Raw genomic sequence first — 17900 nt, 5'->3', positions numbered from 1 at the left:
TCTAAGGTAAGAGTTAGGAGAGGGGAATAGAGAGAGGCCTTAAGTAGGACAGACATAACAGCAAGCCCACATGGGAAAGCTTTTTATAATAGACAAGCTTAGGAGACAGACATAGTGTCTTTCGTTAGTCCAGAACTTAAAGAACGATTACTAGTTGCAAGCATATAGATCCTTCTTTAGGACAGTTTGATGTAGGTGTGGCAGGAAGAGGTTTGAGTAGGGTTTAAAAGAGGTAGTATTGTGGTGGACTGGAGTAGCTGTGAGTCAACAACTCAGTAACAAATGAACCACTAAGGACTACAACGTTAGTGGGTAAAAAACCCCTATCACACCAGGTTGTCTGTGGATTTTAGAGTCTTTACCCTTGATAATCTGAAAATGCAGCTTTTGCACAAGCAGTCAGTGGTTACAGAGTGTGCTAAGGAGCCTCATCAGGCTTCCCTTCTGCATGTGTAACTCTTGCTTTAAATCAGCTGGAGATAAACAAGTAGAAGGTGATAGAGGGTTGAGCCCAGCATGTGTTCCTCTATGCAGATTATAATTCTTTATAATCATTAAACTATCAGATGTCATCTCATAATCCTCTATCCTAAGTACTGCTCATTTACCTCTATAGTTATTTAAAGACTATTTTGTATCATTTACAGGAATTTTATGTATCTGTATCAGATGATACCAGAATGATTGCAGCACTAAAGGAGCAGCTTCCAGAGCTAGAGAAAATCGTAAAGCAAGCGTAAGCACGGTTTTTGCTTCTTTACTCCCCCCACCCTTTTTCTCAGTAAATAAATGAAGAAAATTTATTGCTTCTATCTATTAAAAATCCATTCTGTGAATGGCACTCAGTCATACAAGACTAAATGTTTGCGTGCAAGTTTGTTTGGATGAATGTCTGTGGCTCTCTCTTTCCACATCATTCTTGCAAATGCTAAAATCTTGTTGAAAGGTTGACAGAAGGAATAAGAAATAAGGTACACACCATTGAAACTAAACTGGATGCTTATTTCATGCTTACATGGACTTTGTATAGTATTTTCCCTGCCTTGGTCATAGATAACTATGGTGTCATCGAGTCTTTTCATATATGCAAACATTAATATGTTGATATTGTAGTTTGACAAGTGGTCTTTGTTCTATGTGTGATTTTGTACATAAAATCTTCCAGATAATATATAATTATATATTCTGTGCTTTGCCTTTTGATAGTTCTGAAGAACCTAAAGCACCACAGAAGAAGGTAAGATAATGTATTTTTTGCATTTTCCAAAGTGAAAACTTTAGCACAGCAAATCCATAAGCATCTACTTTTTAGTAATCATGGATATATTAAAACAACACATTGAGAAATAGCTTCTAACATTGTCAAATTTTGCATTGCTACTCCTTTTCTTGTCATCAGTAAGAGACTGTTGTAGTTCATGTCTACCCCATAATGTTTCTTTTCGCATTAATGTGAATCCCGATGATTTATTTTCAGCACAAAGTTCTTCTGCAGCTGTTCAACACAAGTGATGACAGAGCACAGAAACGCCAGCCCATCAGAGGTAGCGACGAAGGTGAGTTCCTTCTCTGCAAAGTTTTCTTGAGCCACTGAGATTTCCAGTAAATTTGTCTCTCTGCCCAAAATGGTCTAAAAATAAACAAAAGCACCTACCTACAGTTTTGAAGTCTGGCCTGAAAGAAACTTTTGCTAGCCCAATATTCTCCATCATTGATTTGAAGTGTTCCTGGTTTTTTCCCTTAGTTACTTGTGCTATCAAACACTGGGCTTCCTCAGATGTAGAAACCTTTAAAATAAGGAATGAACAAACTGGGTAAGAACCAGTACAGACAGAGTTCTGCAGGTACTGACAGTGCAATAAATAGTGGGTGCTGAAGGTCATATTTGAGCCTCTGTCTCTCCTATGTAGTTTAAGCTAGCATGTACAGCTGTTCTTTTGAGAGACAGAAGTGGAGCAGATAATCATGCCGTGGATTTCTGCCTTGTGGCACACTGCCTAGAAAACAAAATCTGCTGGTTTGCCCTATTGCTATTGTTTCATTCTCTGAAAAGATAAAGGTAAAATTTAGAGCAGTGTATCAGAATATCATTTTCAGTTGTACTGGCTTTTCATGTTGTCCTTTACTTCGGGCAGCTTAAAGCACTGCTATGTGAGCAAAATCCTGAGCTCTGCTGATGAGATCTATTCATTGTTCATACAAAGATGCATGCCCCTTAAAACTCATGAATATGATGATTTCTTTGCAACTGCTAGGACCAGTCTCTCAATGGTTGTTTTGGTGCATCTTCATCACAGAAAACAGCTTCTGCTTCAAGGTGTTTGATATTAAAGGATAGCTCTTGCTAGCGAACAATAGTAAAAATAAGGGAACAAAATACAAGGTCATATAGCTGAGAACACTGGTGGCATAAATCAAACCAATGAAAGAGCTATTTCACAGGCTGGAAGTAACCGCATGTGAACAGCAGACATCCTCCCTGGCATGCAGCTTCTGTTGTCCGTAACAGTGTTTCTTCTAGGTCTACAAAAGAGCAAACCAGTTGCTGCTGCCAGGAAAGTACAACTTTTGTCTGTGTGGACAGGCAATAACTGCCCTTTTCGTATTGCTGCGTGGAGCTGGCAGCACACTGACCATTGAACTATCCACGGACAGCTCATACCCCAGGGGCTGCTTGGCTTGTTCTTGACAGCTGAGCTGAAGATCTTGCTAGCATTTTTTGTCTTAAATTCATGTCACTTTGAGCTGCCTTGCTTTTTGCAGGCTAACGTGCATTGCAGACTAATGTAAGCTAAGTGATACTGATTTCTAGTCGGCCAGAGGCCTGGGATCATGTGTTACTCTGTGAGCCAGTTTGTGTACTGTACACTCAAGTGTATTCTTATTGTCAGGGTATTTTTCTTTTTAGTCTGCAACATTCTTGATTCAGGAATTACATACTTGCTTGTACAAAACAGGTTACAACACAGTTGGATTTAAGTTCTGATTTTAACAAAAACTATTTTCAAATCTATTTTGTAAATATGAAAATTATTTTCCTATAATTAAGAGAGTTTGCAGCCAGTTTTCTGACTCTTGAAAAGACGTATTAATTTAAAATATTATAACGTCTGGAACATAAAAAAGTGCCAGACTAAATTGGCATCTGTAAATAATGTAGCAATACTGAAACACTAGTACTGCATGGTTTGCTAAAAGCTCTGGAAAATCAGAGATTTCTATCCTAGAAATTGTAGAACATCTGACGAATGGGGAGTTATCAAACCTGTAGTGATTTATTGTTGCTTTATTTGTTTCATTTGTGAGGAGTGGTTACTGAAGTGAAAGTAATTCGTACAGTGAAGTCTCTGTGGTTATCACATGTGGCATACACAGCACAATTCTTTTTTCTTTAGTTCTGTTTAAGGTGTACTGCATAGACCAAACCTACACCACTATCCGGGTGCCAGTTTCTTCCTCTGTGAAGGAAGTGATCAGCGCAGTAGCAGATAAGCTGGGTTCTGGAGAAGGCCTCATCATAGTAAAGATGAGTTCAGGAGGAGGTACTGTATTTCCATCATCTTAAATGCTTCTTGCTTACGGTGAAGCTGAATGTTGGGAGAGACTGAAAGACTAAGTCAGTCAAGGCTTTTATATCAGTGTGCATGTTCAGCTGGTACACAGGTTCTGACTCAGAGACAAGTCCTTTGCCTACTGCAGGCACAGACCGGAACTCACATGGGAGACAGGAAAAATGGAAAAGCTTGTGTATCTGCATGTTACAGAGCAGAGCTACCCCAGGTTTCCTTCACTGTAAGACTTGCAAGAGATTTTAAGAACAGAAACAGGAGGTAAGCATGGATAATGTCAGGCTAGACATATGAATCAGCAACAGCAGAAAACATGGCAGAGCAGACATTCCAGTTCTGGTCACTACCATTCTGGCTGCTCTGTCCATGCAAACCACTACTGAGCAACTTAGTGCCAAGCCCACTGACCTAGTGTTTGCAAAGGGTCAGGAGTCAGGCCCCCACTATAGGATGTGGGAATGGGAGAGTAACTGCAAGGTGAATACTACTGGAGAATTGGTGTTGCTGAAGTGCTCTGGTTGAGTGTGACTGTGGACACACACAGAGCTAATAAGAGCTGTGTTGGAAGGCATTTTTGCAAACAGTCGTGCCTGCCAAACCCAGCTCACTTCCTGAGAACTGACACCAGGCGGCTCTCCTTTTTGCAGTTGCAGCAATTTTTTATTGTCAGATTTCCTGAAAGCCAATGCATGCTGGAAGAGACTGTTTTGTGTTACTTTATTATCTTTTCTTTACCTGTGAGTAAAAGCTCTTTCAGAACTGCTGTAATGAGATTTGAACACAGTTGCATTTCATCACCTCCTTATGCAGTTACTGTCTTCCAAGGCAATTTCTATTAAGAACAGCTCTCTGAATGCTTACAGCTCAGAGAAGAATGAATGGAGTTCCTAATCATGGTTGAATTTTTGCAGGCAGTTTCTAGAGATGGCAGCACAGGCTTCTTGACCTGTCTGTACAGTTTGGGGCTGAGGTTCTAGTTCCATATGCCAGTTCTGTAGGAGACCGGTTTGAGCTGAGCTTGTTGTCATGTTTCTTCAGTAAAGAGGACCTTTTTGTTATCTATTTTCTATCCTGGACATTGGTTAACTGTGGAAAATTTGTTCCCAGAAGGGTGATTTGTGCAGCTGTTGGATCAGTTCTGCTATAAATTCTACATATATATCATGGCTGTTTATATAATAAACAATCTGTTGTTTCATGTTTACAGAAAAGGTTGTGCTCAAACCTCATGATGTTTCAGTGTTTACAACTCTGAGTGTTAATGGACGGCTGTTTGCTTGCCCACGTGATCAGTTCGATTCACTGGTATGTATGCATGCAGTTCTCAGGAAGTTCAAGTCTTCTCTGTATTTGAACACCTGACCTTTTTTGCGTTATCATGCTTTAGGTAAAAACTAGTGGAAGCATTCACAACAAAGGGCTGGTCACAGTGCTATGGGATGAGCCCCAAAATTAAAACAAGGTAATGTTGTAATTTGCTAAACTAGAGCAGAAATCCATCTGGTCCACATGACAGCACTCTATCCCAGTATTCTGTCACACTGAGCATTTAGGTAGACCTGAATATTGTCACCAAGACATGCAGAAATTCCTGATTGCAGAATTACCTCCTCAAGGCCACAGATAAATATTTTTGAAGGTGGATGTTACTGATTAAAGCATTCTGAGGACAAGATTCCAACAGTAAATTCCTAAAAATATTCTGTTTCTCAGCCCCACAAAATACTGTTTCAGAATCTCAGATGACTCTAAGTAGATTGACAGAAAATATTCCTGGTAGAGAGTCTGTTTTTTCTTAGGTAGAATTGTTCGTAAGTACTTATGGTTTATACAGTAATTCTAACGATCTCCATGGGGTCTGCTTTTATAGAATTTGATTTGACTGTACTTTTTGTTCCTTTTATTTCATTAAAAACAAATGTCATTGCCAAGTCGTGTCAGCATGAACTCTATTACTCCTAGCCTTGTTTCAGCCTCCTGTATGCTTTTAACAAGCCACTTAGTATGTATGCCTGATTTCTTTTATAGATACAGTAAAATCTGTGCTTTGCTGCTGCTTTCAATTTAGTAACCAGGGAATGCACATCCAGCATACTGTAGTGCCATGCAGAGATACCGCTTGTTCAGTTTATTAAATTCTGGTGTTCCCTTAAGGTTAATTAATCCTGCCAAGTAGATACCCTTATGGGGCATGCTACTCTAAAGCAGGGGTGTTACATCAGTGCAACTGTTCCGGGTACTTTTATATGTCTCTGCATTGTCTGTGTAGACATAGCTTTGGCAGGAAATTGTCATGATTCTCTGTGCCTTTTCCCCCATGCTATTTACCATGGATCAAGTACTCGAAACAGTATAGTGAGCTCTAGGACACAGGGATGCAATGTGCTAGTTTTCATCAACTGGACTGACTTCAGTAGTACTTAGGGAGGAACACTTAGCACCTTAAAAAAGGTTCTCAACACTGCCTAACAGAATACATCCCTTTATCAGCTGCATTTTTTCAAATAGGCATAAACAAATTTCCGAATGTTACAGCCTCACCTGCCTCCCAGTTTAATCCTTTCACATTTCAGTTTGTGGCTGCTGCCTATGCATATACATTTATTCACATTATACTTGGCGATTCCCGTGTGAAAATTGTTCTGGGTTAGATTAATTTTCAGATATGCAATGATTTTACTTCTAAGTGCTTCTTTTCTAGCATTGGAAAATATGTGTTTGTTATGGTAACAGCTATGTTGTGTTGTCTCCAAATAGGGGAAAAAAGCTCTCTTTCAGTCTTTGGGCAATTCTCTTTCCACAGATTTCCACAAACTAGGATTTTCTACACCAAAATGCTCTACTTCTTATAATTCAAACTCTGTCTTAAACTAAAGAAGTGTTGTGTTTGTGCAGATCTCAATCCAGAGCAATCTGCAGGCTGTTATAAGATTGATGGCAGTCCTGGGTTTTTTTAGATAATACTTACATACACTATTTTTTTCTTTAATTGTAGATGGAGCTTTTAAGGTAATAATGCCTGCGGTTTAGCTTAATAATTTTAAATTATTCTATGATTTGAAAGACAAGTTTTCCCTAGAGTACAAAGCAGAAATTCATACAGAAATGCTTCTACATGCTGCGTATTATTGAGGAAGTGATTTGATGTATTAATCCAGTCAGTCCTTTTTCTATTGATAATATAATATTGCTACATAAAAGGGTAAATGTAAATATGATCTGTTAATCTTGCAGACTCTATTGAGTTTGTACTCGGAAAGGAGCCTGTTGACAATCCCCAGCTCCGTAATTAGCTAACAAAGACCCTAGGAGAAATTGAGAAACTTGTAAGTGAACTCTACTGCCCTCTCCTGGAAACAAAACAATTAAAACGTGGGTTCTAAGGAAGCTACTGCTTCAAATCTGACTTGATCTCAAGTCGTGTTTTAAATCTCCTTGATACAAGATTTACTTGTCTGCAAAACTGTATATCTCATCTCATTTCTTGGGTGGTATGGAAGTGTCTTTCAAAAATGTTTTAACTTGAACGATTTAAAGGATTCTTTCTCCCAAGACTGTGTGCATATAATTGTAATTAGCATAGTCAGGAATTTTGCAATCACAAATAGTGCATCCCTGTACTGTCAGAGAGAAAATATGAGGCTTATTTTATAAATTATCAGAAGATCTTGTAATCACTGCAGATTTCTGAAATATGGCAGATGTAATAATTCTCGTCACTAGAATAAAAAATTTTGCATAAGCATTTGGCTTGTGCTTTGTGGTCTAGTTATTTGTGTATGCAAAAAAGGAAACTGGTAACAAAAGCTTTGTGGAAAGACCTATGCTCCTAAACAGACATGCTTTAGTTAGCACAACGTGTATTGAAGTATTTATTTCTGGCTTCAAATTTTAGAACAATGCTAAAAATAACACACTGAGAACAGTCTGTGTTATTTCCTTACAGTGCTTCTGAAGAGCTTTCAGAATTTTCCTGACTATCCTGTGCATAATGGATACTGAGTTTGCACAGGACTTCTCATTTCCTAATGCCAGACTGTGGTTAAAAGCAAATTTCATTTTTGCTGTTAGAAACATGTTTAGGAAAGTGGTCACATTGCAAAAAAAGGTCAGAAATGTTACGGAAGAAAAGCACCAGTCATGGAATGTAGTATTTCCAAAATATTTTTATACCATTTTTCCATTTGTAGGCACCATTACCAGAACAGGAAGGACCATCGACGGGTACAGTAGGAACGTTTGAACTGATGAGCTCCAAAGACTTAGCACATCAGATGACAATTTATGACTGGGAGCTCTTCAACTGTGTGCATGAGGTATGAGGATCTATCTATTCAGCAGATTAGAATCTGTTAGAAAATGTTTAGTTGTACATTGTAGTTTGCTAACTTGCAAAACTTTCTCTAAGCTCGATCTTCAAAAATACTACAATAAAGCCACCTACAAGTTTTGAAAGTATAAGGCATTCTTAATGTTTTAGGCAAAATGCAAAAATAAAGTTAAACTTCTCCTGCACTTGTGCTGCTTACTGAATTACTTTTGTATGTTTTAAGGTATTAAACTATTTATACGTGGTCTGTAGTTATGCTTTTAGTATGCCTCAGCTATTGTCTACTGGATTTGCAACGTGCATCCTTGTCATTTACAGCAATAAATGTAAACTGCAGAGCAAGTTTCAGGCTAGATCCTTACTTTGTCATTCTTAGTCTTCTTCCTCTGTCCAAAAGATAAGATTTCTAAAAAAATATCCCAAACTATTTTCTTTTTCCTAGCTGGAATTGATCTATCACACTTTTGGGAGACACAATTTTAAAAAGACCACAGCAAATCTGGACTTGTTTTTAAGAAGATTTAATGAAATTCAGTTCTGGGTGGTCACTGAGATTTGTCTTTGCTCTCAACTCAGCAAACGTGTTCAGCTATTAAAGAAGTATATTAAGATAGCAGCCCAGTAAGTATACAATCATCTGTGAGTTGGAAATGAGGTTCAGTATAGTCAATTTGTTGTTGTTTTTCTGTTTTATTTTCAGACAACCACACACAGCAGAGGTTAAACATTCTCTATTTGGTAATTCTGTCCATTTCCCTATAGAGCTGTATCAAACCTTGTTTATATTCTTCTTTCCTGTCCTACTTTCCATTGCTCCTTGATCTGTGATCTCTTAGGGCCATGCTTTCACATCGAATTTGTGAGTAAATATATTTCAGTTCATTAGGAGAATCCTTCATTTACCCTTACATGCATTAGCAATTATTAATATGCGAACTAGTAAATACTAACAAAATTGAGCCTTAATTTTCCTGTGAACAGAAGTGTTTCTGCTGCTATTCAGGAGGACTGTTCTCAGAATTGCTCTGAGTGGGAAAACCAAGAGGGGAGAGCAAAGAGATGTAGTATGGAGATGATGAGGCTTATGTTACCTTCAGTCTTCTGGAAGTCTTCTGGATATTTTTCTAATACTTTTCTTTGAAAATGCAACAAGAAGAGTATCCCTTTTTGTTACTAACTGCTGGGTCTGAGCTTGGATAGCAGGCAATTCTAGCTTTTTTCTATTCTTTCATTCATATGAAGACTTAAACTCTTTGGAGCCTTCATGCCAAAGATGTTGGCCTTGACTCCTTATCACTGAAGCAAGGGTGTGACTGACCTCAGAGGGAGCAGGGACATGCTCCTGGCCCTGCATAGCTATAGTTTTATACCACTGTTACCTGCTTCCTTCCTTTCCAGTTCATGGTATATTTATTGCATTCATCACTGTCTAAACAAAGAGTTAGCTGAGGTGTGCAGTGAGGAACTGCCTGTGTGTTTGTCTATGACTTTGGACATTGTGGCTTTTAGACAGTCTTGCCGAACAAAGAAGTTCTTACTTGCAGTTAAAGCATGAGTTTGTATTGTTAAATGTAGTTGTGTGAAGGAAGAGATTTCTATTAGAGCTGTGATGTCACCCTCCTCCCAGTTAATAATTCCACATAGCTGAAATCAGGGTTCGCATCAGAACTCTGCATCAGCGTGCTTCCCTTCTCTGGGAAGGGCCGCGCTCTGCCAGTACCGGCTTCCTCTGGGAACTGCTTTGAGCCCTCCGGTCGGATTACAGTTGGTCGAGGCTGAAGATTTTCAAACTCTAGTGGTGGGCATGCAGGACCAGGTTTATATTCGGAACAGAGGACGGAATTTACCTCTTTTAGTTTCTAAAAATACATGTACTGCATATTCCATTATGTCATTCTGCAGAGTGAAACTGGGAAGCAAGCTGCCGGCCTGCGGGCTGTGTCCAGGAGAGGGCACTGGCACCCGCACGCAGAGGCGTCCGGGTCTGTTCTGAACTCAGGCATGAAACGGGAAAACGTTGAAATGTGGCAAATTAAGAAACAATAGTCATTTCCATAAACACTTGAAATCAAGTATCCTAAAAATTACAGTTGAATATCTCCTTAATAAACCGCCCTGGCCCGTAGGTTCCTCAGTGTCATGGGTTTAATCCTATGCTTTTTACAACAGCTTGACAACCTCCTGTTTACTTCCATGTTTCTGGTATCACCACAATGCTAAAAATAAACAGCTAAAAGAAGTCTGCTCCGCTGAGCCCTCTTTGTCTCCTAACAGCAGAGCAACCCGAGGTTGCACGAGGTTTTCCTCCGTGCAGACTGAGCAGGCAGGTTGAATTGCAGCCGCTGGAAAGGCCGCAGGGAAGTTTTGGCAGGCTGCTGCCCTCCGTGCAGTGCTGCCATGGGAACAGGTGCCACAGCGTACGGTAAAACAAACACAAGTGCACTGAAGTTAGCAGGACAAAAAGGCAAGGAACTGGATCAAAAGATGTGAGCCCAGGCCTCGAAGCAGTGTCTTTGAGGAAGTTTTGCTTGTGAAGATCCTTGAAACCTGATGAGAACTGTACCCTACCTAGAAGCACTAGGCTCCTTAGAAAAGTGTTCGGGGAGAACAGTTCGGTGCTGCACTATTAATTTTAGGCATGACTGGTGGTAACAAGGTGCCTTGCACATACTGATTTTCAAGGATAACTGAGAACCCTGTTCAGTTCTGTGCGTCGGGGCTCAGGAACCATCGCAGAGGGCACATTGTTCTGTGTGTGCCACCCCACACACCCTGTGGTATATGCTCCCTGTCTGTGCGGGCAAGCGCAAGGCCAAGTGCTGGCTCCAAGTGCTGTGCGCATGTGCTTTCAGTTCTGGGAGCTGCTGTTGCCTTTGCATCTGCAGGGAAAGGATGTAGAGGTTACTAGGTGCATCTCTTTTCTCCAGTCACTGTAGGATTAAACTTTCAAACAAAGGGGAAAAGTGAACTGTATTTCCTAGAGTGAGTTCTTCCCATGTTAATTGTATCAGAAAAGCCTTTTAGGATGTACTTACACATATGCTGATGGATATGCACAAGCCCAGTTTGCATACACTTATGCTTTGCATATATACCACAGGCTATTTGTGTATCACTATACTCAGACACTTCCACTCAGTTGTTGAAAATCATTCTTTCTATATGCGTGCATGTATTATAAGTCCAAGGAGCCTGTAAGAAATTTTTGAAGGGTGTGTGTTTACGGAGAAAATGCCAAAAGCACTATGCTTGTGTAAGTACTGAGAGATTTTAACCACGTGTGGTTGTGTTGGAGACAAGCGTGTGCATATGTGTATTTTCACAATTCATACTTACAGGAAGACTTTTCCAATACAGTCTGTTTTGGGAGGCAGAGAGGGACCTCTGCTCTGCGCACACTATGGTGCTTTGGAGGATCCACTTTCTGAGATTTTATAGGCACCATATATGCAGTGGAGCCGTGAAGCGCTGTTTCTACTACCTTACAGTGGTCTTCTATCTGGAACTGAGTTATTTAGTGTAGAGCCTGTAGAATTTACAGAATATTTGATGTACAATGTCATACATCTAGATGGGGTTTAAATTTTAAATTACATTGCTTAACAGGGTCTTTGGCTAAATATTTCCTTTTTAAAATGAGATTGAAATTACATATTGTAGATACATTTGCAGCTGCCTACCATGTTTGAGCACTACTGCTGTGTAGTACTAATTATTTTCTCAATGCCACAATTTATTCTCAATGTCCCAGGCTGTGGACAGATATCGCTTCCTGGATTTAGTTGTGCCTGAGGAAGAGGTTACCACTGACAGCCTATCCTGGCTGCTTTTCATCCTCATCTCCCCTCAGATCCTCTAACGAGGCATTCCCTGACCTGCTCTAGTCAGAATAAGTTGGTTAACCTTGCTCACTGTCCCCAATCTGATGTGGGAGAATTTGTATGAGCAGCTCTGCCGGAAGATCTGAGGGGGCAGCAGCCTCCAACAGACAGACCATCGGGAGAAATCATCTTTTCACGCGCTGAGTGTTCACACAGTGCAGACACAAGTGAGGCCCGATCTAAAGGACTCACCCACTCAATACATTGAGTGTGGTGAAATGAAGGGAGAGAAAGAACAGAATAACAGTAGGGTGATGTGGCAATTATGGAGTCCAACACTAGGATGTGGTGATTGTACTAATTCATCTGGAGCTGAGGATTCCTCAGAGGAGCTAAGAGCTTCTTCTGTGGAAGTTTTCTTGGGAAACAGCAAAAAAAGCAGACTGAGGTGCTGAAATCAAATGTTGGCAAATCAGTTGTGAAAAAGAGAAAATTATTTGCAGGAACCTAGTGAGACACAGATTTATGAGATACGGGCTTGGTTCTCTCTCTTCCCTTCCTATTGAGTCAATGAGCCAGCTGATGCAGTCCCAGCTGAGCAGTTGTGTGGGCTGTTCCTGTCAGATTGTGTCTACTTCTGCATATGGTATATTGGATCTTCCATAATACTCAGTTACATGTTCCAGGTTTTCCTGATGTTAACAAAATTTCTCTTTTGCATTTGGGATTAAGCATGATCTAGGGCTCCTAATATCCAGGACCTCTTTAATGATGCTGATAATGAATGGCTTGAAATGTCCTAAAGAGTTCCAGAATCTACAAGTTGTAGTTAGAAATCGCATCTAGTGAGAGAGGTCACTGGCACACAGGCATCTCTAGGCAGCTGGTCTTCTCCCTTTGAAAAGACTCAGTGCCCCTGTAAACTGCAATGAAGATTATCTAGGAACAACTTCTAGTATTCAGTAGCTGTTCAGCAGCTGTCAGCAAGTTCTGCAGCAAATGAGGTTGTAAACTAGTTGCTTCCATTGTTTCTGGTATTCCGTGGGACTGAATCAAGCCTACTTTCAGGACTGTGTTTCTGGGCAGGGTGCAGCTTCAAAGACTCTATTGTCCTTGGAGAAGCTGTCACCCAGTGAAGTGGAAGCAGGAGGTCATTTTAGGAGAGAGGGGAAGGGAACTTCCAGAGTGTGGTGAATTACTCACACGTTGGTGAACCGGTGTGCCGCAGGCATGTAGGCAGGGGCTGTCCAAATGCAATCACATCTATGCTAGATGCCTGGGTTCAGCTCTCTTAAGGTTGTCATGTGTACTTCTGCCCTGACTGGTACATACAACTTAAAACCTCGCCCTTTGTGTTTCAGCTGTAAGGAATACAAAAATCTGAATTCCTTTTTCGCTATTATTATGGGATTGAGTAATGTTGCTGTGAGCCGTCTCTCGTTAACGTGGGAGGTAAGTCTTCACTAAAATCCAGTTCCAAGAAGTTTGACTGGGATTTGTGCTTTTAGTTAGCAAAAGACATGACTTGGGCCTTTATTATTGATAATAAGTAGATCTACTAATTCAGCTCCTGAGCATAAGCCTTTAGCTTAGGCTGATAATTTTTATTAGTAAAAAAATATAACCATAGGTGTGTTTAATACTCACAAGCAATTCATAAGAGTGACAACAGCAGCTTCTATTGATGAGCTAAGTGCCCAACAAGACAAGCAAGTTAGCCAGTTAACCTCTCAGATCCGCCCATCCTCTGACTCTACTGGTCATTCAGCGAGATCACTCCATAGATACTTCTCTAAAATCCATCCTCTGTTTATACATAGTATTTTCTGATCTCTGTGTGGGCTTGGTTGCCCTATTAAAGTGTGGGTTTGTCCTAACCAGTTCTGGTTTTCTCTCTGACATTCCCTTGCTTACTGTCAGTTGGGCCTTCATTCTCAGAGCTTCCACCTTTTTCTGTGGCTTTGCTCTGTTGTATATAAGTATATAAAAAGGGTGAAATGTCCACCAGGATGAGGTAGTAAGCACATGTAACCACTAAGAACATAGTGGTTGTCAAAAGCAGTGCAGATTTGAATGTACATGTATTTTGTTCATTAGAAATTCAAAATCATGACTGAGGTTATTGATGCAACTGAGACCAAAATGTGAACACCTTTTGAAAAGTGCACTGAAATGGGAGATCAGACTAATACACCTGAGAAGACACCAGCCTGGTTTTCAATAGTATGTGTTGCAAGTGGCATATAGAATCAGTGCTAAAGGCAAAGATTTGCAAATCAGTTTCTCAAAATAATGACCATTTGTGACTACGGAGAGGAATAAGTGGGAGATCTGAGGTAGTACAGGAGCAGTATGAAGAGACAAAGGAGAATTTAATGTATATACTACATACAACAATCTGAAATGGGCACAGGGTCTGAGCTGGAGTGGCACAGATCATTTGTAGGTGTGGGGTATGAAATGTTATAACGTTGTGGTTTTGTAGGGCAGTCAGTTAATCAAGAGAGTCTCTGCAGCTTGATTTTTAGCCAGATAGATATACAGAATATACTTAAAAACAAACATATCAAGACCTGATTTTTGCTATACTGTCATGCATTTACAGTAGTTGCATGCACAAATTAGATATTTGCAGGTGCAAATGTCCAATTATACCACTTATTTCACAAATACCTAATCTGCATGCATATGCAAACTAGGCACACAGTTGTTGACACACATCATTAAAAATTAGGCCCTTGCTGTGGCACAGTGTAAATAGCTTGCTAGGGTACACACTCCAAATGTAGAAAGTATTGCAAAAAATCATTTCTGCGCTATAAAGTCTCTATTAATTTTTAATGTTACCCGCTGCCAGTAGTAGTCAGATTTAATCAGCAAATATAGAGAAATTTCTTATTAAAACTGGAAAGCTGACATATTCCAAGTGTGGGTAAAACATTACTGTGATCTCTGAAACTAATTTATAACGTATCTTATAGTCTTCATAGTAGAATTATTTAATATGTATAACATAACACAAGGGGGAAAGAAAATATTTAGTAAAGCCCATCTCATCCCAATCACTGCATGATCAACTGACCATAATTTATTTGTGTAGGTATTGCAGACTGAAAAACTATTAATTAATTTATACCCCCAAAAGCAGTAGAGGCCCTTGGCTGCTGGGCATGTCAAGAACTTCAGCAATAGTTGATGATACATCAGCACGAACAAAAAAACCTCCTGGAAATGCCCGGGCATGGATTTGAATGTTGCAAGGGCAGTTCATCATAGGTATGAATAATTAAGCTGAGCTACCCCTGCGCAAGCTGTGTATAAATTACGTTTTCAGATAGGCTATAGTCGGGAATGTCCTGAAACCGGTGACTTGAACTTTCACATGCATTCTGAATTCAGTGATTGTGATGTGTGCCAAACAAAAATCTGAATCTAAACATCCCAAAGGAGTAAATTCAAGTTGGAGCTTAAATCAGGATCCAGGTTTCATGGCTGGTCCTGTCTCTATTTATAATCTGGTTGCTAGGAAACATGTTGTATTTTAGATTAGCACATTGTTAGAGATATCTGGCAAAAAGAGCACTTTCCTGACTTAGGGTGTTGTAGAAAGAACTAGCATTTACACAAATTGGATTTAATTAAGGTTTGCTATTTTTGTTTTTATTAACAGAAACTTCCAAGCAAGTTCAAGAAGATCTATGCAGAGTTTGAAAGCTTAATGGTGAATAGCAATGGATCCCTTATTCTGTGCACAATCTGAGCTAATTCAGTTTCTGAGTAACTGATTTGAATTCCTTGATTCAGAACATTTTATATGTCCTTGTTTGACTTTAAGAAGTTTATGATCCCATTTTAGAGCTGCTAAAACAAGTATGTATGACTAATAAATTATACTCTTAGGAACCTACTCTGGGAGAACTTATGTACCACTCAAAGTTAATCTGGGAACTCAGAAAAGCTTTATCACATGTTTTCCAATAGTACATATGGGAAATTATCTTTTCCAACCTGGATTTTTCCAGGCATTACATTTTAGTGTTACAACATAAGCAAAACTGGATCTGCAGCTGCAAGGAGGGAGGAAAAATAACATGGTTCTTTTTGTGAACATTTTTTTGTAATCATACCTTACCTTGCTATTTGGCATGAAAAATGTTTGTTTAGCGGCTGCATTCTCATCATGTAAGTTCTATAGGAGAGTGATAAAAGACATCTGAGTTTGCAGATGCACTTTTAAAGCCACAGGGGAAAATAATGATTTTAATAAATGCCATGACATCTAAATGAATGCATACCGTGTCTTGATACATATAATAATACATATTAGTAATTATTTGATTTCTCTTTTTTCTTAAGGATCCATCAAGAAACCATAGGGCCTACAGACTAACTGTAGCTAAATTGGACCCTCCAATAATTCCTTTCATGCCACTACTTATAAAAGGTAGGCTTGGATGTTACGAGAATTATTAACTTGAAAGCTATTTGTCAAATATTTGAAGAATAAGAGTAGCAGCAAAAAAAAGCAAAAATCAATCTCAGTGTGAGGTATGATCTTTTTCCATTATAAAAAGCATGGCACGGAGACAAGAAAAACTGCTTTAGTACATCTGAATATCATATCTCAATTTTACTAGTCTCAGAAATGCTGCAAATTAAAAACTAAATGTTTTACTTTTATAGTTGCTTTGATTTTTGTAAGGGATAGGTAAAATGTTCTGCTGTTTTGTATGGCCAGTAATGGGCTTTTGTGTGGCTTTTATTTCTATACAGACATGACGTTCACTCATGAGGGAAACAAGACATTCACTGACAATCTAGTAAACTTCGAAAAAATGGTATGTATGCCATATTTTAAATGAAAATTTAAAAAGACCTCCCTATTCATCTCTTCAAGAATGAACTTCTCAACAATGATTTCTAGGGTTAGAGAAAGTGAAGGCAGGACCAAGAGCTAGCAGAAATAGTCTGCGTTGTGCACAGTGCCTGAGACCTCTGGGTTTCTGGAAAATCTCACAGAGGTGGAGAAGAAACTGCTCACTGAGCCATGCGTAGCCAAAATGTTTCCTAGGAGAGGCAGCAGCAGTGACAGGAAGCAGAGCTGCTCAAGACAGTTTTTAAGAGCCATTTTGGGACCAAGCTGAGATTTTAACTGCTGTTTCTTCAAACCGGACTGAACTGCCTCAGGCTGGGATATTTCTGCATTGGTCCTCAGAGAAGGAAAGCAGCTTTAATACAAAAAGTGCACATCATCTTGTTTTCTTCTTTCCTTCAACAAGACTTGGTGATTTGATTGCTTTCATGTTGGTAAGGGGGATCAATAATAGAAGGCTAGACTATGGTCAATCTGATATATTTTAAATCCTGCACCTAAGCTCCCATAATTTCAAACACTGCAAGCAGACAGGCAACTTCCCATGGCAGAAATCTCTATTGAAACTCTAGTTTCTTAGTAGCGAGAAGCTCTTTTCTTAATTGCTAAGGTCATGCTCTTAATTAATGTGGTTAATGACACCTGCATCTGGGAACCAGGGTTAGCCAAGCCCAGCTATGAGCAGCTGCACTGCAGAACCAAACCTGACTTTGTGTCCTGGCAGTAAAGCTCCATTCAGCAGCCATGCTAGAGCAGATCTACTCTGGCACCTATATCTGCTTATTCTTAGTACTACAGTAACCAGAACCACTCCATGGTTATTTCCACTGCACTACAGAGGAGCTTGTCTTACTTTCTGAGCACTGTGGAGAGTCAAAAAGGAGGACTTTCAGGTCTTCAGAAAAATTTACAGAAAAGTCATTGTAACTCTGAGTGAATTCTTCTCTTAGATTTTAGTCTGTAGCTCCAGGACAGCCTCTGTCCTAGTGTGAAAATACCTGTCTACTAAGGCGAGACTTTTCGGTGAGTAAATGGAAGTACTAATGCCCGAGTAGGGGTCTGACCTCACTTTGCAATAATGACATTCTGTAATTGCATACGCAGACTGCGTTGCCATCTCCTTCCAAAGGCTGTGAGCCTTCTACCTGCAGACAGGATTTTTTCCTGGACTGCCCATTCTAATCAGATAGATAAACATATATTAGCGTAGATAGTAAATATTTTGGGGAACACAAAGGGATCTCAGACTTGGCTGAAGCACCTCCAAACCAGGAGGGAAGGCAGATGCATTGCTATAGCCATGGCTA

At 39.7% G+C, this 17900-nt stretch overlaps 1 protein-coding gene across 4 annotated transcripts in view; it reads left to right on the top strand.

Annotated features, from left to right (window-relative positions):
• The window catches only part of RAPGEF4 (Rap guanine nucleotide exchange factor 4), a 151472-nt gene that overhangs the window by 122059 nt on the left and 11513 nt on the right, over positions 1–17900 (top strand). For all 4 annotated transcript variants that reach the window (XM_030485779.1, XM_030485778.1, XM_032919923.1 and 1 more), the window contains 11 exons: positions 648–736; positions 1207–1237; positions 1478–1556; positions 3396–3542; positions 4777–4874; positions 7760–7885; positions 8342–8520; positions 13082–13172; positions 15391–15441; positions 16077–16164; positions 16494–16558. In XM_030485779.1, coding sequence (XP_030341639.1) covers positions 648–736; positions 1207–1237; positions 1478–1556; positions 3396–3542; positions 4777–4874; positions 7760–7885; positions 8342–8520; positions 13082–13172; positions 15391–15441; positions 16077–16164; positions 16494–16558 — 1044 coding nt within the window. The remainder of the gene's footprint in view (positions 1–647; positions 737–1206; positions 1238–1477; positions 1557–3395; positions 3543–4776; positions 4875–7759; positions 7886–8341; positions 8521–13081; positions 13173–15390; positions 15442–16076; positions 16165–16493; positions 16559–17900) is intronic.

This window comes from Strigops habroptila, chromosome 5 (assembly GCF_004027225.2).
Source record: "Strigops habroptila isolate Jane chromosome 5, bStrHab1.2.pri, whole genome shotgun sequence".
In the NCBI taxonomy this organism is placed as follows: Eukaryota; Metazoa; Chordata; class Aves; order Psittaciformes; family Psittacidae; genus Strigops; species Strigops habroptila.
The sequence above is the reverse complement of the archived record's forward strand: the minus strand, read 5'-3'. Positions and strand labels throughout refer to the sequence as shown.